At 41.7% G+C, this 20,599-nt stretch overlaps 1 protein-coding gene across 1 annotated transcript in view; it reads right to left on the reverse strand.

Annotated features, from left to right (window-relative positions):
• Positions 1–20,599, reverse strand: part of LAMB3 (laminin subunit beta 3) — a 155,770-nt gene that overhangs the window by 21,229 nt on the left and 113,942 nt on the right. Inside the window, exons 12-17 of the mRNA XM_040424063.1 lie at positions 15,872–16,068; positions 7,619–7,715; positions 4,635–5,004; positions 1,957–2,117; positions 1,637–1,842; positions 796–999 (exon numbers count right to left, since the gene is read on the reverse strand). Coding sequence (XP_040279997.1) covers positions 796–999; positions 1,637–1,842; positions 1,957–2,117; positions 4,635–5,004; positions 7,619–7,715; positions 15,872–16,068 — 1,235 coding nt within the window. The remainder of the gene's footprint in view (positions 1–795; positions 1,000–1,636; positions 1,843–1,956; positions 2,118–4,634; positions 5,005–7,618; positions 7,716–15,871; positions 16,069–20,599) is intronic.

Below are 20,599 nucleotides of genomic sequence, written 5' to 3' on the forward strand. Positions count from 1 at the left end.
AGTGGAGCCTATTATTAAGCTTAGTAGACAGAGGGAAAACTGCGGAATTTTATGTTTTTTGTTTAAATATAGATAATGACATGAACAATTAAAAATAGCATAATCGAAATTCATTAAAACTAGTTTAAACATAAAAACATGATTAAAGCAATAGGTAATTTCCTGATGACACATTTCCTTTAAGTCGAATGGGATGAGCACTATTACCAGGCATAGCTACCCACATAAGCAAGCCACTGTGATGGAAAAATGAAGTGGACACCTTGCTTGCAGGAAGCAATCAGGATGCTAGTTGTGGGGGTCCCAAAATTTGGACACCTACTAATCAAACTGTGATAACCTATACTAAGTCTAGACCGGCATTGCTAATGTCCAAAAAAACCTTTTTGATAATCTACCTGTTTTTAACCAGCATTCATGACCTAAAATGATGACCCAACCTTATTTAGAAGACACCTACTGTATATCCTGAATATTTGACCCAGAGTAAAGTAATGAATGGATCTCTAATTATGAGGCGACAAAGGGAACACATTATATCTATGATATATCTTGAGGTATAAATATGTTTCATTTAGAGTTTTAGAAAACCAGATCTAGCCTAGGGTGCTAGGTGATATTCAGTTTATACAGGGATGCTATTTACTTTAAATCCAGACAAGTTGGAGACACGGATGCTGGTACCATTAAATATGTGGTTGGTGAGCAGAAAATGGTGAGTAATCTCAATAATCCTCCTCGTCATTATTATAATGCCATATTACAATGAGTGTATGAGCACGCTATGTTATTTACCATCTGTGTGTTCTTCAGCAGTTGGCTATTCAGGTCCTGGAGCTCTTTGGCAGTTTTCTCTGTAGTCCTTAGTGCATTCATGGACAAAGGAAATGCTCCTCTGCAATTGGATCCAACTTGGCACAAGGTAATATTGTTTCTCTGACACACAGTACCAAGGCAGTTCTCTGGTGTGCATGATTCTGTTCTTACACCCTCACAAATCTGCACCAAATTTTAAATGAGTCAGTGTCATGTAAGCGTTGCATATTAAACAATGTTTTCTTTCCAGTTGCCTGCTTCTTGCACCATTAGCCCATACAGGTCCACATTTACTAATGTTATTTGTGCAATTTATAGCCTTTTTTGGTCAATTTGGCATAGCTAGTTTAGACAAATTCACCATCTAGTTCACCAAAGGGGTGTGGCTAAGAGGGAAAAGGGCATGGTCTAAAATTTTGGCACACAATTCTGTCTCAAAGTAAGCCAAACAATAGGTGGTATAAAGCCAAATATGTCTAGTCAAATACCAAATTTATCATGGAACCTGAAGCACAGTGCTAAATCTGGCACTGTCTCACAATGTCTACATTTTAGACCTGCTTAGTAAATCTGTCCCATGGCGTTCAGTATATTTTTTATGTTGTTGGGTACCGAGTGTATCCCTGATCTGATTCTTGCCCAATCGTTTGGGCAAGATTCAGAACAACATATTAATAGTACAGCTATAATAATATAAATGTCTTTACAAGTTTTAGCAGATAATTGTGTATTGTAGCAGTCACAGTACTAGAAATGTGCATGTAATATGTGCATAAATAGGAATAACAGCGCCATGTCATATAATAATAGTTGCAGGTACCCTGTTGATGGTTGGAGTGAGATTTGGGTAGGAGAGTTCGTCTTTTAATGTTTCCAGGTCAAACACTGCTTCTTTGGTCTTCCCTTCAAGGCCATTTACCCCTCTCCTACTTTCCCTTGATTGGGATATAGTTGTCCGGGCCATAGCCACCCTCTCGGCTGCTTCTAGTGATGATTGGTAGGCTGTATTAACGGTACTGAATATACCTAGAAATAAAATACATACATTTCAGGTGTAAGGTATCTCATATTGTCAGAAAGGTTTACCATTGGCTATATTTTGTGGGTTCAGAAATCAGTACACCAAGGGCATTAGCCTACCTAAGGCATCAGTAGCGATGCTGTTAGCATGTTGGGTCACTTTCCTCTGGTAAAGTCCATTAACAATGGTAAAATCCAACCTCAAGGAATTCATGTCAGCAGAAAGGGAACCAAATCCATCCACCCACTGCTGGTCCAGATTTAGTTGCCCCATGTCTCCCCTGTAAAATTCAAAAAGAATTTGGAAACTGTATCAAATGGCAATTATTTTCTACCAACATATTAATATAATTAGAGATGGCCATGCAGTTCGCCCGGCGGTCGTTTCGCGATTCGCCGAACATGCGGACATATGGAGAAATTCGCGCCCGCCATATTCTTTTACATTATGAAGAACTTTGACCCATGACACATCCATCAGGTGGTACAGGACAGCCAATTGAGACATTTCAGCACATGGACGTACCCCCTACCTTATAAATGAACCTGATCTGGCCGCCATTTTACATTAAGTGTTTTGCCAGTGTAGGGAGAGGTTGCTGTGTGGAGCAGGGACAGGCTGTTATAGGTGTGCTATCGATAGGTGTGATACACAGAGGGGTGCGATATACTTATAATATACTTTTATAATGAGTCAAAAACACATAGATCTATATAGTGATCACCTGGAAGTCAGAGGCCTCGGGCCTAGGGGCTTACTAGGGCCATTTTTATATAGGGTAAGGTTCCGGAAGGGGTCGCTCTTATCAGTGCGGGTGGTCTGTGGTTAGGCTATCAGGGCGAGAATAGCACCCCCTTGTAGGGCAATATCAGGGACAGTTCTTTGCCCACCCTGTCCTTCAATACCACATCATCAATCATCTAGCCCAGGGATAGATGTTTTTTGCTTTCCCTCCGGGATTAAATTTTCAATAAGGCCGGAATGTGCTGTCCATCGGCATGTGCTGTCCGCATCCGAATTTGCGGATTCACATCCGCATTTGCGGATCCGCACTTTCGCATCCGTGCTATTATAGTGCCGGTGATGTGAGGTCCGCAAATTGCGGAATGCACATTGCCGGTGTCCGTGTTTTGTGGATCCGCAAAACACTTACGGACGTGTGAATGGACCCTCATAGTAAAATTATTAAAGGTTACGTTTTACCTTTATGTGTATTCTAATGGATTGCCTTCCTTGTATAATGTTATAATATACTTTCTATGTTAGAAAGTATATTATAGTGCATTTGTATTGTGCGGCAGTTGTGTGCGGTTCTGCTGCGATACTGCAGGTATATAGAGGGACAAGCGTTATAGGAACAAATAACTTCTACTGGTGTGATATACCAGTCGCCCCCCCAAAAAAACAGATTGAAGCGGGGTGTTATATACCAATATACTTTCTTTATAGTGCATTTGGGTACTGTATAGTGCATTTGCGCATGCTCGTACGCGATAATTATATTGCCGATATTTCGCATTGAAAAAAATTATGAATGGAGATCGCAAATTCGAATAATACATCTGGTACATCACTGTCCATGTTGTGGGACTATTTGTGTACTTCTAGTAATTATTTCTTGGCTGCAAATATGAGCTGTAGGTTTTTCAGGTTCGTCTGCCATTTAAATGAATGGGACCCGCCGCGAACTTGCGGTTCGCGAACATTTGATCGCATTTGCGCGATCGCGTTCGCGAACCGTCCCGGCAGATGTTCATCCATCACTAAATATAATTACTAGGAAACTGATACTTAGGGGCTCTCCAAGACAAATGGAAGAACATAGAAGAGCCACCATGCAAAAATAACTAAAACAGTTTAACCATCTTTTCTATAAGTCACATATTATGCTTCAAAATTCGAGCCGCCAAGTGCACCCATGTAGGCAAGATATTCAAAACTCAACTGTGTTCCAGGGAAACTAGTATTCAGATGAACTGGCATTTGCAACAATTGCTGTCTTTTGTGTTACTACTTGGGTTAGTCACTTAGCAGCACTAAGGTCTCATGCAAACAGATTTATCATGGCCATTCATACAACCACCAAAATGTATGAAGCCATAACATGACACTAATAGATTTCTACAGTGTGCTTATATTTCCACATAAATTCAACATCAGATGTATTATGGATGTATCCCCCTAGAGAAGTACTGCTTACAATGGCACACCAAGCGCCTGCAGCTCTATAGTGGGCCTATCTATTGGGGCTCTGGGTAGTGAATTTCCCCAAACAACAGAGATCACACCCTTTGTACATCACCATGTCTATATGATGTACTTTTATGTATGTCCACTATATATTAAAGTGTTGTCCAGAGGGATTATGATTGTTATATATGGCTGAGAGTGGGTTAAAAAAAAGCAGCAATACTCACTCTCTCTCTGATCTCCCGCCATTTCTGTTCTGATGCTGGTCCCAGCACGACCAGAGGAAATAGCAGGAGATGCCTGCTCAGCCAATCACTGGCCGCAGCGATGAACTGTTTCAGCCACTGATTGGCTGGGCAGGCATCTCCATCCTGTGTGTTGAGATGAGACCAGGAAGTGGAGAGAAGAAGGGGACTGGTAAGTGCCCAAAACAGCAATAGTGGGGGATTGGTGGGGACTGTAATACATAACCACTGCAAGCCATATGAATTTTTTTTTAATTCTGCTGAACAACCCCTTTAAGTGTAAACTGTCCATAGAAATGGCTCTAAATCACCAATTAGCACTACCATGCATTTCTTAACCTTTTAACATAACTAATATTTACCTCATTTTTGTCAGCTGGTTCTCCATGCGCAAAAGCTCACTGTTTGAGATACCCGATCCGCCAGACAGTCTCTGAATACGCTGTAGTTCAGCTTCAACACTGGCCACCCGAGGTCCAAAGTCCACATCAAACTGGGATACTTGTCCAGCAGTAGAGTTGTGAAAAGTTTGCATTTGTGTGTTTAAGCCTCTAAGTTCATAGTCATAAAACTGGAAGCAGGAATGGCAGGGCCTGCAGTTTGGGAATGTATCAGTGTAGCCTCTTTGGCAGGAATCACACCGTTCTCCCACAAATCCTGGTCGGCACAAGCATTTCCCAGTTGCCTTATCACAACCATTTTCAAGTGTTCCTTGGAAATTACAGTTGCATTCTGCATTTAAGATGAATATAAAGCATGAAATCCACTGGCCGTATTACGCACTAAGAGGAAATCTCTGATAGCAGTGTAGGCATTTCTGCTTGGCACAGTATTCACAAGCACTATTTAGCCACAGTAATAAGAGATAACTACGTTATATAAGGCAATGGCTAAAGGTTCCTTTACACGGGCCAATTTTGCAGGAGATTGGTGAAAAAGAAGCGTTTCTTCCCAGCAACTGCCTGCTCGTCAGTAGAGGAGACCGCCGCATTTACATGCAGCAATCTCCTCCACAGTATGGGGAGGAGCAATCACTAAAGCCAGCGCTCGTCTTCATACAGGCACCGTTGTTTGCTGACAGCAGGTGTTGTTTACACAGCACAATCTGCTGCCGGCAAACAGTGATTTTTGTGACATTGTAGGTGTATTCCCGCTCAGAGAGACAGAAAAAAAAACAAAACAGGAAGTCACATTGTATGATTTTTAAACAATTTATTTGTCTTGCACTGCTGAACATAAGTATTTGAACACCTGAGAAAATCTGTGTTAATATTTGGTACAGAAGCCTTTGTTTGCAAAGGTCAAACTTTTCCTGTAGTTCTTGACCAGGTTTGCACACACTGCAACAGAGATTTTGTCCCACTCCTCCACACAGATCTCCTCTAGATCTGTCAGGTTTCGGGGCTGTCGCTGAGCAACACAGAGTTTCAGCTCCCTCCAAAGATGTTCCATTGGATTTAAGTCTGGAGACTGGCTAGGCCACTCGCAGGGTGTTCAAATACTTCAGTTCCTCATTGTATCCTAGCCATATGACCCTATTGTCTCAGATGTAATTGCTCCCTGAAAAATTGCCCAAAATCACCAGATAAACAAGCAAATCTTCGTTTATCGGGTAATTGCATGTTATGGCACTTAAAACAGAGTAAACAGGGATGTACTGGCGAGAAAAAAATCTGTATGGGGATCAACGATCACAGTAGCAGTTCCTCATCCCCATATCAGAGAGGATGATTATGTACAGTACAGACCAAAAGTTTGGACACACCTTCTCATTCAAAGAGTTTTCTTTATTTTCATGACTATGAAGGCATCAAAACTATGAATTAACACATGTGGAATTATATACATAACAAACAAGTGTGAAACAACTGAAAATATGTCATATTCTAGGTTCTTCAAAGTAGCCACCTTTTGCTTTGATTACTGCTTTGCACACTCTTGGCATTCTCTTGATGAGCTTCGAGAGGTAGTCCCCTGAAATGGTCTTCCAACATTCTTGAAGGAGTTCCCAGTGATGCTTAGCACTTGTTGGCCCTTTTGCCTTCACTCTGCGGTCTAGCTCACCCCAAACCATCTCGATTGGGTTCAGGTCCGGTGACTGTGGAGGCCAGGTCATCTGGCGCAGCACCCCATCACTCTCCTTCATGGTCAAATAGCCCTTACTTTCAAAGTTTTCCCAATTTTTCGGCTGACTGACTGACCTTCATTTCTTAAAGTAATGATGGCCACTCGTTTTTCTTTACTTAGCTGCTTTTTTCTTGCCATAATACAAATTCTAACAGTCTATTCAGTAGGACTATCAGCTGTGTATCCACCTGACTTCTCCTCAACGCAACTGATGGTCCCAACCCCATTTATAAGGCAAGAAATCCCACTTATTAAACCTGACAGGGCACACCTATGAAGTGAAAACCATTTCAGGGGACTACCTCTTGAAGCTCATCAAGAGAATGCCAAGAGTGTGCAAATCAGTAATCAAAACAAAAGGTGGCTACTTTGAAGAACCTAGAATATGACATATTTTCAGTTGTTTCACACTTGTTTGTTATGTATATAATTCCACATGTGTTAATTCATAGTTTTGATGCCTTCAGTGTGAATCTACAATTTTCATAGTCATGAAAATAAAGAAAACTCTTTAAATAAGAAGGCGTGTCCAAACTTTTGGTCTGTACTGTATATGAAAGTAGATGAACAGATGAGCAGATCGGGAATGAATGGTTAGCTCCCAATCATTGTCCTGTGCCCATGTACAATAAAGGGCCCTAATATCCAATATAGGCTACTTTCACACTAGCGGCACGGACCTCCGGCAGGCTGTTCCGTCGGGTGAACAGCCTGCCGGATCCGTCCTGCCGCTAGTGACCGTGTGCCCCCGGACTGCCGCTCCGTCCCCATTGAGTATAATGGGGGCGGGGGCGGAGTTCCGGCGAGGCATGGCTAGAGGCTGCTGGAATAAATGTCGGACATGTCGTAGTTTTATTCCGGCAGCCTCTCGCCGTGCGCTGCCGTGCCTCACCGGAACTCCGCCCCCATTATAATCAATGGTGACGGCCCGGCAGTCCGGAGGCACACGGTCACTAGCGGCAGGACGGATCCGGCAGGCTGTTCACCCGACGGAACAGCCTACCAGAGGTCCGTGCCGCTAGTGTGAAAGTAGCCTTACAGAGTGCGGTCCAATCTTGTGATATTGTTTCCTCCTTTCATGTTGCACAGTAGAGAATAAAAATTATGCTCTGATGCTTTTTTTCATATATTATTAATTCAGAAAGAAGATCCATCCTTAAACTGAACTTTTATGCTGTTGCATAAGGGATTTCTCATTACAGTAAGTAAGAGCACAAACCTTGGCATCCAGACCGTAGGGTTCCATATGTCCTTTCTGGGCACTCAGTGCAGAATTGGCCACCAAAGCCCTGTCTACACAGACATTGTCCAGTGACCTATATGGCGCAAGATAAGACTAGTTATTAGATACACAGACCCTGTGTAACAGGCAGACAGCCTGTGAACTATATATTCCTCAAGAGACTTCACCATGATTCATGTAAATGTCTCAAATAGTGATGAGCGGGAGGTGCCATATTCGATTTCAACGAAATTTGCGAATATTCGCTAGAATATTCGTTTCATATTCGTCGAAATCGAATATTCGTCATTTTTCTAGTTATCGCGATTAATATGCGATTTAAATAATCGCGTATTGCGATTGTAACTTAGGCTACTTTCCTATTGGTTTGATATCTAGAATTAGCGAATATGACGAATGTATTCGTCATATTCCTCAAAACGAAGATAAAGAAGTATTCTCCATCTTCGTTTTAGCTACCTATTCGTCAACTTCGCTAATTCTAGCAATCAAATAGGAAAGTTGACTATAGAGACAGCTGTGTTTAATTCGCTATGCGATTATATTACTTAGCTTTTTTTTTTAATAAATAGAATAATTATAATAATTATCAAGTATTATAATTATTCTATTTATAAAAAAAAAAAAAAGCAAAGTAATATAATCGCATTGCGAATTAAACACAGCTGTCTCTATAGTCAACTTTCCTATTTGATTGCTAGAATTAGCGAAGTTGATGAATATGGAGCTAAAACGAAGATGGAGAATACTTTGTTATCTTCGTTTTGAGGAATATGACAAATACATTCATCATATTCGCTAATTCTACCAAGCCAACCATAGAAAACCAGGTCTAAGTTGAAATCGCAATTCGATTAATTCAAGTTATAATAATCGAATTGCGATTTCAACTTAGCACTGAAATATATCAATATTCGTTAATTCTAGCCTAATATCATATGGAATATAGCAGTGCTAAGTTGTAATCGCAATGCGATTAATATAACTTGAATTAATCGCATTGCGATTTCAACTTAGACCTGGTTTACTATGGTTGGCTTGGTAGAATTAGCAAAGATGACGAATATGACGAATGTATTCGTCATATTCCTCAAAACGAAGATAACGAAGTATTCTCCTTCTTCGTTTTTGCTCCATATTCATCAACTTCGATAATTCTAGCAATCAAATAGGAAAGTTGACTATAGAGACAGCTGTGTTTAATTCGCTATGCAATTATATTACTTAGCTTTTTTTTTTTTTATAAATTGAATCATTATAATAATCAAGTATTAATTATAACTATTCAATAAAAAAAAAAAAAAAAGCAAAGTTATATAATCGCATAGCGAATTAAACTTAGCTGCTTCTATAGTCAACTTTCCTATTTGATTGCTAGAATTGGCGAAGTTGAAGAATAGGTAGCTAAAATGAAGGTGGAGAATACTTCGTTATCTTCGTTTTGAGGAATATGACGAATACATTCGTCATATTCGCTAATTCTACCAAGCCAACCATAGTAAACCAGGTCTAAGTTGAAATCGCAATGCGATTAATTCAAGTTATATTAATCGCATTGCGATTACAACTTAGCTCTGCTATATTCCATATGATATTAGGCTAGAATTAACGAATATGGAATATAGCAGTGCTAAGTTGAAATCACAATGCGATTATTATAACTTGAATTAATCGAATTGCGATTTCAATGTAATTCTCAAATCCGACAGTACATTCTAGTATGGAGACGTTCCCATGGTGATGGGGACGCTCCATGAGCACGGAAGTCGTCAGAAGCGGCAACGGGCACTGACTGGAGCAGCCAGGAAGCCAGGAATCCTAAGGACAGGTAAGAACTACTTTTGGGAAGTGGAAAAGAAAAAAAAATAACAATAAAAAAAAAAAATTATAATATTCTAAATATCGAATTTATAGCACTATATTCAAAATATTCGCGAACTAGCGCTCAACACTAGTCTCAAATACAGACCAAGCAGGGATATTGATGGCCACTGGCATTGTCTAGGGGCAAGTTACCCAACATACTGCATGTTTGCAGGCACATAAATACAATATTACTTAAAGGGGCCATGTCACAAAACATTCAACAGTTTTCCAACCAGCACCTGGATCGGAATACTTTGTTATTGCATGTAATAAAAATTTTTGTATAGTCAAGTGAGCTATTCAGTAAAATCTATCTATATAGCACCACCTGCTGTTTGTTGTTCTCCTTATGTTTTGTCCATCTCACTGAGCTGGTCAAACGTGCTCAGTTTAAATCTTCAACTGCCACCAGCCATATGTTCTGTTACAAGCTGTAGTAGTTACAGGGATGTAGCTCCAGCAGAAAGGACATGCTCCCTGAACTGCCAGGCTGAAGATAATCTAGCACATCAATTGTAGCAGTGAATGTGGAGCAGTTCAGGGCTGGTTATAGGTCTCTTAGGCCTCATGCACACGGCCGTTGTTTTGGTCCGTATCCAAGCCGCAGTTTTTGCGGCTTGGATGCGGACCCATTCACTGCAATGGGGTCGCAAAAGATGCGGACAGCACTCTGTGTGCTGTCCGCATCCGTTGCACCATTTCGTGGTCCGCTAAAAAAATGCAACCTGTCCTATTCTTGTCCGTTTTGCGGACAAGAATAGGCAGTTATATCAATGGCTGTCCGTGCCGTGCGGACCGCAAAACACACAACGGTCGTGTGCATGAGGCCTTAGAAAGAGATTGTCATGTACTATATGATGTCTGATTAAAAAATTTTACATCAATCATGGCATAACCCCTAAACATCTAGTATATAGAAGTATAATAAATTGGTGTAATTCAGCAGGTGGTGGTGAAAAATGGATGATGCAAATTAGGTTTGTATTTTGCAGGAATATGGTTCAGATCTATCAATTTATGTATGCTAGTTTTTTGTGACGTACATTGAAAAATATGGCTTTGCAGAAATCTATGGTAGTTCTAACCTGACCATATTCGACATGGAGTGGTCTTTATTGATGAATGTGTTATGTGCATGGGGCCAGTATTGAAACACATCCCCAAATATATTTACAGTTATGCCACAGTTTTAATGTATTTCCTTCACGTAAGCTATTGAGACATCACAAGTGTATTGTAGTCAGGTAAATGGCAGTCAAAGTGGGTCCTAGGAAACATGAGATAACATCTCTAATGTCTTAGGTAAGAGTCAGTTAAGCTGAGGGTTTGACATATCATTTGTCAAATTAACAATTGGCAATCAAGAGGCTGATATACTGTTCTTGCAATGGGGCTCTCTGCAGGGTAGACGACCAGAATTTTTCTTTTTTGTGGACAACGTATACCAGCCAACATTTTTTACGGAAAAATAGGAAAACCGTAATGAATGATAAAGATTAAAAAGTAATACATGTTTATAGCTCAATACACTGATAATAACTTATTACCAGCATTTACTACGAGCTGTAAAACGATGATATTTACCACCAAACCAATCTAGTAAAGTACCACCAGACTCAAAAAAATCAAAGGCACGTGAATTTTATTTCAAGGACACAAGAAAAAATGTGCCTATTTTTTCGGACTGTCCAGAAATTTCTGGACAATTGGCAACCCTGGTCCTCTGGTGTCTGCTGCCGCTGAGTTTTGAGTGTTGGGTATAGAAGACATTTTAACTAATAGCATGCAATTTACTAGGATTCCAGCCTAGGGACAAACTCTATACTGCTAGACATGTGCATACATTTATAGTGTATTTATATCCTAGTTCTTTAGTCTACAGATATATACTTTCTGTTTTTAGTTAATCAATTCTAATTAGTTACATAGCCCAGACTGTCTCATTATCTCATGTTCTATATGCCAAGAGAACTTAAGAGAGCTTTCTCTTTGATCCAAGTGGCCACTGCAGCACACTACAATATCTATTGCCTTGTTCTTTTGCACCCATAGTAACAGAGTGTTTATCAGCACATCTGATATCTGATATACTCTTCAGTATACACTGAACAGCCACTTTATTAGAGACACTGGTTGTTCAGTTTTTGAGTTTTCTATGGATCCGTTTCAATGTGCATCAATTTCAATCAGTTTCAGTTTCAAGCAGTTTCAATGCTGCTGTCTGCTTGACTGTTTATTGGATTGCTCGTATTCTGCCTGCCCTAACTATGGTTTTGCCTGAATCTCCAGTGCTCCACATAGGTGTCTCTGGCCCCCCATATGCCACCTGTCAACTATATGGGGACTACGCCAGGAGGAAGTGGCCTGGTGGCTCTCCTGCTGTAAAGTCCAGATCCCTGTATGGGGTTAAAGGGTGAATACCAGGGGATTTCCAGGATACCACCCTTAAAATTAGCCCAAAGTCAAACCTGCTGGTTGACACAGGTTTCATACCCACTGCCATAACAACAATGCACCATGCCACAAGATTGTATAGCCATGAATTGGTTCCTGGAACATAATACGTTTTTCTTGCTTCAATGAACTTCACAGTTCCCAGATCTTAATCCTACAGACTAGGGATGCTCAACTTGCGGCCCTCCAGCTGTTGTAAAACTACAACTCCCATCATGCCCTGCTGTATGCTGATAGTTGTAGGTTGTCCGGGCATGCTGGGAGTTGTAGTTTTGCAACAGATGTAGGGCCGCAGGATGGGCATCCCTGCTATAGACCATTTCTGAGACTAGGTAGAACAGACAATACAGAGCATAGAAGTACTTCTATCTAATTTGCAGCAACTGTGAGATGCTATCCTGTCTACATGGACCAACATTCCTGCAGAACGATTTCAACACCTACAGATGTAGCCAACATTATCTTGACTGGTTTAATGTGATAACACCACAAAATCACATTTCAGTAATACAAATTACATTAAAGTGACTATCCTGGTGCACTTGAAGTCAAGATAATGCTGACTACATCTGGATCAATGCCACGATTATTGCTGCAACTCTGAAGGCCAAAGGAGGTCCACCATGTTGCTAGACGGGTGTCTAATAAAGTGGCTATTCATGTATATACCTCCAAACATACACATTTTATTATTGCTGGGAGTGAGCTTAAAGCCCTTAATTAAAGTTATAAGAGTTTCTGTTGGAACAATGTTCAAAAAGCATCTTTTAATGACACCTGTCTTGAATTACAAGCTTTAACATTTACATTTTAAGGATTTTATAAAGTTTCAAAGCAAATGTGCAATAATCTTTTCTTGATATTTAAAGTGCACCTACACTTTTACTCTATAAAACAGGTTGTGATTTGAGTATATCCTATAGAGAAAACACTGAAAAGAACACTGCAACACTAAAGTAATTATGACATGTTGAGGGTACTTGAGAAATTAGGTTGAAAAGTGCTCTAAAACAGTGGTGCCCAACCATTTCTCATATAAGGGCCGCACTAGACATGGTATAAATTTCGAGGGCCAGAACCAGGTAGCTTTGCCAGAAAGAAATGCAAACACTGTGAGGGGGCACGTGCAAGCATTACTATTGTGATTGGGGGCAGATATCTGGGCATTTTTTCTGTGAAGGTGCACATCTGGGCATTTTTACTGTAAAGGGGGTTCATCTGGGCATTTTTACTGTGAAGGTGGCACATGTGAGCATTACCACTGTGAAGGGGGCACATGTGAGCATTACCACTGTGAAGGGGGCACATCTGGACATTACCCCTGTGAAGGGGGCACATCTGGGCATTACCACTGTGAAGGGGGCACATCTGGGCATGACCACTGTGAAGGGGACACATCTAGGCATTACCCCTATGAAGGGGGCACACCTTGGCATTACCCCTGTGAAGGGGGCACATCTGGGCATTACCCCTGTGAAGAGGGCACATCTGGGCATTACCCCTGTGAAGGGGGCACATCTAGGCATTACCCCTGTGAAGGGGGCACATCTGGGCACTACCCCTGTGAAGGGGGCACATCCAGCACTTCCGTTACTTTCGTTTTTCTGCTCAGGTAACTGAGCAGAACAACATAAATAAATAGCGGTGGTGTGAACGGGGCCAAAGAGGTGAGTATTTATATGGGGGACCATTACTGATCTGAATAACAGCAGACAATTATAGCCAAGTGATAAAGTCCGGTCCAATATGGTGGATCTTCCCTGTACTTTATCACTTGGCACTCTGCACCACACGCATCACACACTGCACCACATACATCAGTGTTGTGTATGTGGCGCAGTGTGGGTGGTGTGTGTGTGGTCATGATCAGGTGAATGGAGCGGTATGAGTGAAATGTAAGGTTTATGGATGCTGTTAGATTTAATGAAGCCATAACACAGAATGTTGTTGGAGAGGGAATGTGTTACTTAGGTCCATTATAGGGTTATTAATATAATATGAAAGGAGCCAGGATTAAATCAAACCTTTAAAGGGGTTGTCCGGGTTCAGAGCTGAACCCGGACATACCCTTATTTTCACCCAGGCAGCCCCCCTGAGGCTAGCATCGGAGCATCTCATGCTTCGATGCGCTCCCTTGCCCTGCAGGGCAAAGTCTCTTTTGTTTTCAATAACACACTGCCGGGCAGAAATTTCCGCCCGGCAGTGTGTTCGGTGACATCACCGGCTCTGATGGGCGGGCTTTAGCGCTACCCTAGCCATTTTACTGGCTAGGGCAGCGCTAAATCCCGCCGATCAGTGCCGGTGACGCCACCGGGCTTCCTGGCAGCGCCATGGAGAGCCCGGTACGTCACCGGATCTCCTAAAAATACCCTTGCCCTGCGTGATTTAGCGCAGGGCAAAGGAGAGCATCGGAGCACCGGCTCTGAACCCGGACAACCCCTTTAACCATTATTGAGATGGGTCTGATCTTTTCTGGACCAGTGCTGCTCTTGCTTCTCTTACAACTAATTTGAATGGCACAAACTGTTTCTGAACAAACTTGGATGCTGCGGTGGGTGGAAGGAAACACTGTTACCTGGTAACTTGGGCGTCATCAGCTGCTCTGCTTGCTTCCAGAATCTTATCTCAGCCTGGGGTGGCATTATCTACCTTTTTCAGGTCACAGCATGTTTTGCTGAGCACCAAACTGGGCTATGGTTGCCAGGGTCCTAGCGCATTGCGCCCGTCACTCCTTGCTGCAGCCACCCCCGAGAGCCGGCCCCTCCTCCTTCCAGCTCCCGCCGGCTTCCTCTCCTATAGGACATGTATCTCTCCAGCACCCTCCCAAAATAACCAATAACAATGCTTCTTGCTGTGAGGAGCTTTGCTATTGGTTATTTCAAGCACAGGCAGCATCGCTGCGCTGCCCGTGCCGTTCACAGCGCTCACTGCGCTGATGAATGTAAGGGAAAAGTCTAAGGCGTATTGGTATGCCTTAGACTTTTTACAGAGAGTAAAATCACAACCTCTGCTGCACGGGCCGCATGACACAGCTTCGCGGGCCGGATGTGGCTTGTGGCCCGTAGGTTGGGCATCACTGCTCTAATGCATTGGGCAATTGCATTAATTAGCAATTCATTAATAAATTACCATCAGAGAAGCCAATAAAAAAATTACTTATTATTCTATGACAGTCTACAGCAGTGGTGGTCAATACTAGATCACAATCTACCGTAGACTACAAAAGAAGGTCTAAAATAACTTTATATTAGGCCACCACTGAAGATGAAAGCTTCTAAACAGAGGTGAGAATGATCCCCCCACTGATTTCTGTTTTACTGTGCCGGTATTGAGGGTCTATGAGGCACAATCAGCAGTATTAGCTTGTGCCATTTGCACAATATCTAAGGTTGCTGCCAGAATTATTTTTAGTCACACATGTTCACATTCAGAAATACTTGAAAAAAACACCAGAAACTGTCTTAAAACATGATTTTTGAAAGTGCAGTGTTTGGGCATCTATCATTTCCTTTATCGTTTCCTATGGTCCAACATGAACCCTCTGGCCATGCTGTTTGTGCTCAAAAGACAAAAAAAATTGTATTCTCTTTTTTTTTAAATCTTACTGTGAAGCCATCCTAACATAGCAGGGCAGAAGAAGACACAGGTGTGATAATAGTCACAATGTATTTTCTCATTATTTTGATTAAGCTCAAACATATTAGCTGATTGATTGCACTACTCATACTACACAAAATATAGATCCCAGCACCCATCTCCAGTCTTCTTCTGGTAGACAGAATGGCTAATAATTTAATATTAGTTTAATTTCCAAGTTCTACTGTTTGGAGACAGGTAGTAAATTTTTTATATTTTTGTACCCCATATTAGCTCTTGTGACATATTAAAACATTTTATGATAGCTCTCACCTGATTACATTGAAGACTGTAAGAATTCCTAACATGGCAGCCACACATCTGACATCCCCTCCCACTGGCGATATTCCAGTGGTGTGAGGTGCACTGGTCACAGCGCCGACCTGTAACATTTGGAAGACATCGACATTGTCCTGTTTCACTGTCACATGGCTGGTTTCTCTCAGTGCCTTCAGGGTTACAGTCACACTCTGTAACAAGAAATAGAGGCAGATTAGCACATGCATTGATCACCTGTAAACCCAAACCATATAAAAGTTAATTAACTATAATTTTATGTATGCGTACGTGTCTGAAATATAAAAATTGGATTTTAATAGGGGAAAGGATTGGAATATTTTGCCATTAGAGGTAAGCGATTTATAGAAAATTATGGAACAGGCAAATTTTCTACACTAGAATGTAATTGCCACATATAAGTCAGTGAAAACAAAAATATGGATTTATATTATATTATTTTACCCTCCATTCCTTGTATGTAGAAAATACAGCTGCAGGTTAAAAAACTGAATAGTTGCTAAATGCAGACAGGACAAGTCTAGTTGGAACTGCTTAATGTAAAAGAAACAAACTTTTTGCAAGAATGTAGAATATTTGCCCACAGTCCCTCTATCAAATAAACTGGGGATTGCAAAGAGAAAGTGGGTAGACATGAAACATGAGTGCAGGGTTTAGAGAAAGGAGAACATCAGCATAGAAATGCAATATTCCTCAATTTAGGTGACACTTAATTCATTGAGAAGCAGTAAACTAAACCAAAAAGTAAGAAGTATATTGTAGAAGGTCTTATGAACATGGCCAAAATTACCACTATATCCAACCTCCGAGCATGAGACCTCTACTGTAAATTTGTATGCCTCCAATTTCAAACAGAGGCATACTAGAGTTTTTTTTGTCTGTCAGACTCTCTACGAATGTGACAGAAAACAAATTGTGGCATGTTCCATCAGACATCATATATACTGTCTATACTCCATTAGAGATGGTAGATAGTGATGATCACGAATATTCTAGTCGCAAATTTTTATCGTGAATATCGGCCCTTCGAGAATTCACGAAGTTGTAAAACATAGTGCTATATATTCATAATCGCAAATATTCTAGATTTTTTTGCTTGTGGGCCAATGATAAGGCTGCAATATCTTTCTCAGAGCTTGGCAACATCCCTAGCAACCAATAAGACAGTTGCATACCCCTTTACTATATAAGAACCTCCCATTTTCTGCAGTTTTTTTGCAGTTCTGAGAGAGAGAGATCAGTGAGATTGATGTGCTCTGTTCTTTCATCTGGATCCTATTCCTTATCCAATTACATTAGATAGTTAGCTCATACATATATATAACAGATAGTTAGTGGGAGATAGTCAGTGTAGGTTAGATAGTCATATAGTGTAGCTGATAGGTTCCAGTGCAGGGTGTTAGGTAGTGTGATAGGTATTACTGTTTCTCTGCTGTCCGTACATACATGCTACAGACATAGTGCTGTGATATCACAACAATACTTAGTGCATCAATCAGTAATATCTACTCAGACCTGACAAAATGTGAAGTTGCATGCATTGAGCAAAAAATGTACGCATCATTAGTGCCGATTTGTGCAATCGTGAACATAATGACTGGAGATCATGAATTCGCAAATTTAATGTGAATATTATGCGAAAAATTCACAAAATATTGCAAAAATGAATATTGCCTATGCCGCTCATCACTAATGGTAGATAGGCACAGGGGAGTGCAATGACGGCCTCAGGCTAAGTAGTGTGAAAGATGTGTGAAATCAATGCTTCTAGTAAGCAATGCTGTAAAAGCAGAAATATAGTGGTTATATTTCAGTGTAACTTGTGGATTTCATATCTTACGATTAAGGCAATTAAACTTGAAAAAAAGATAAAACACTACATAAAAATCAATCCCCTAAGTGGCATGCATATACAATACTGTAGATCTTTTTGAAGGCAGCAGCTGCCCTCTGGTGGATATTTAAAATAACATTAGAAGACTGAAAACTATCTGGGCATTTTAGATATTTTTTAAAAATATTCCAACATTTCATTTTATTCTTATTATGAACTATATTCCAAATTGAACAATAAAATCATAGCATACCTTGCTGCATACATGATAGATAAGGAGTAAATTTATCACGTCTTCATTCTGGATTCAAATAGTCACAAAATGGGGCTTATGCGACTTTTTGGAGTCACACAAATTTTTTTCAACGTTTTGCATTTTTACACTACTTACTCCAGTTGTGAAATATGGGTAGGAAAATGGGTATGGTTAGCTATGTTAAATGTACACTAAACCCTGAAAAAAACATAAATAACACAAATACATTTAATCCATAATGCACACACATCTATGTCTACAAGGAGCTCCCCAAACTTCTGCCATAAGCAGTTTAGAAGAGATCTTGCAGACAAAGCACTTTCTCCTTCCCCCAGTCCTCTCTATCTTCGTCTACAGAACCACTAGGTGTACGTCCATGACCTCATCACACACACACACTGAGGCTTAAGCCTTAAAACACACTGAAATGCTGCAGTTTGATATGCCTGCACTGCCACTTTCTCGGCTACTCCCCTGAGAACTCTCATCTGAGTGGGAAAGAGCAGTTGTAATTCCAATTTTCTACTATATTCAGCAGATGCCACTGTATGACATCCGTTAAACCTGATATAAACACAGCCTTATGTGCTTGAGTAAAAACGACTATAACTGGAGAGGAAGATCCATTAGATTTTTGACAATCCTTGGCGTCGGTAGCACCTGTGCCATCCCAGGGTACAACTCGCTCCCGGCCTTCACAACGTTCACCCAGTGTGCCGTCAGGGAAATGTAGCATCCCTGGCCACAAGCATTTGTCCATGTGTCAGTCGTTAAGTGGACCTTCCCAATAACTGCGTTGGTCAGGGCACGGGTGATGTTACGGGACACATGCTGGTGTAAGGCGGGCACGGAACACCGGGAAAAATTGTGGCGGCTGGGGACTGAGTAACGAGGGACCGCCGCCGCCATCAAGCTGCAGGAAGTCTCAATCTAAATGGCAGCATTTCCAGGGCCAGCAATTTGGAATGGTGCTCATTTAGTGCTATAGCCTGTGGGTGGGTATCTGCGCTTTCATTCAAAGGTTTGGGGTATGACATCTGTACACTGTGCTGGGACACAGAAGTGGATGTGCTAGCTGATGGTGCTTGCAAAGGTCCAGGTGCAGGGCGGGATGCATCCGAGCCTGCGTCTTGGACAGGGGATTGGCCAGCATGTAACACAGGAGAAGAGGAGGCAGTGGTGTGACCTGCAGACACTGATTGTGTACCCAGGCATTCGGCCCACCTATTAGGGTGCTTTGATGCCATGTGGCGGATCATGCTGGTGGTGGTGAGGTTGCTAGAGTTCACGCCCCTGCTCATTTTGGTACGGCACAGGTTGCAAATGACAATTCTTTTATCGTCTGCACTTTCCTCAAAAAAGCGCCAGACTGCCGAACACCTACCCCTTGGCAAGAGAGATTGCCTCAAGGGGGTGCTCCGGGGAACAGTTGCAGGCCTGTTTGGTGTGGCCCACCTTCTCCCTTTTGCCACCCCACTGCCTCTTCCAGCATGTTACGGTTCTGCGGATCCCTCCCCCTCTGTACTGTTGTCCTCAATCAACTTGCCATTTCCCAGGTTGGGTCAATGATTTCATCGTCCACCACCTCCTCTTCCACTTCCTCACTCTGGTCATCCTCCTGACTTGTTGACCTAACAACAACCTCACTTATTGACAACTGTGTCTCATCCTCATCATCAACTTCGTGAGACACTAATTGCGGTTGACTTATTGGCAACTGTGTCTCATCATCATCATCATCATCATCCACCTCATGAAACACTAATTGCCGTTCCCCACCGTCATTTTCTTGTGACTGTGGATGCTCAAGAGTTTGGGCATCAGTGCACAAGATCTCCTCATGTCCCTCTTCAACCGGGCTTGGCGAGAGGCCTAAATCAAGGAATGGCGATGAAAAGAGCTCCTAGGAATATCCGAGTGTGGGATCACTTGTTTGCCAAGACTCTCCTTGGTGGGAGGAAGGAGGATCAGGGTGAGGATTCTGTTGACCAGACTCTTGGCTACTGAGACTGGACTTTGTGGAAGACAGGGTGGTGCTTAACTGACTGGAAGCATTATCTGCTGCAATCCAACCAACCACTTGGTCGCACCGGTGTGACTTCAAGAGTGGTGTCCTGCGCCGCCCTGCAAACTGGGACATGAAGCTAGGTATCGTGGATGAGTGTGTTTCTTGTGCTCTGGCAGCAGGCACAGTTTCACCGCGCCCAGCGCCACAGCCTCTGCGTGCACCATCAGCAGCAAGGCCACTTCCCCGTTCCTTACTGCCCGCCTTCTGCAAATTAACTGGTATATATGCTTGCAAATATGCCATACGTACAGTAGCGCATGTTTTGTAAGTGTATGCGCAAATAAATTAAACTGAATGTCACTGATATTTAGGATGTGCAAACGTTATACAGGAGATGTAGTGCAGGTAATGTCACTGTCACCAGTGGCTAATAAAAAAAATTACAGGGAATATCACTGATATTTATGATACGCAAACGTTATACAGGAGATGTAGCGCAGGTAATGTCCTGCCACCAGCAGCGAAAAAATTTGACTGAATGTCACTGATATTTAGGATGCGCAAACGTTATACAGGAGATGTAGCACAGGTAATGTAACTGTCCGC

The sequence above is a fragment of the Bufo bufo genome, chromosome 3 (genome assembly GCF_905171765.1).
Source record: "Bufo bufo chromosome 3, aBufBuf1.1, whole genome shotgun sequence".
NCBI classification, from domain to species: Eukaryota; Metazoa; Chordata; class Amphibia; order Anura; family Bufonidae; genus Bufo; species Bufo bufo.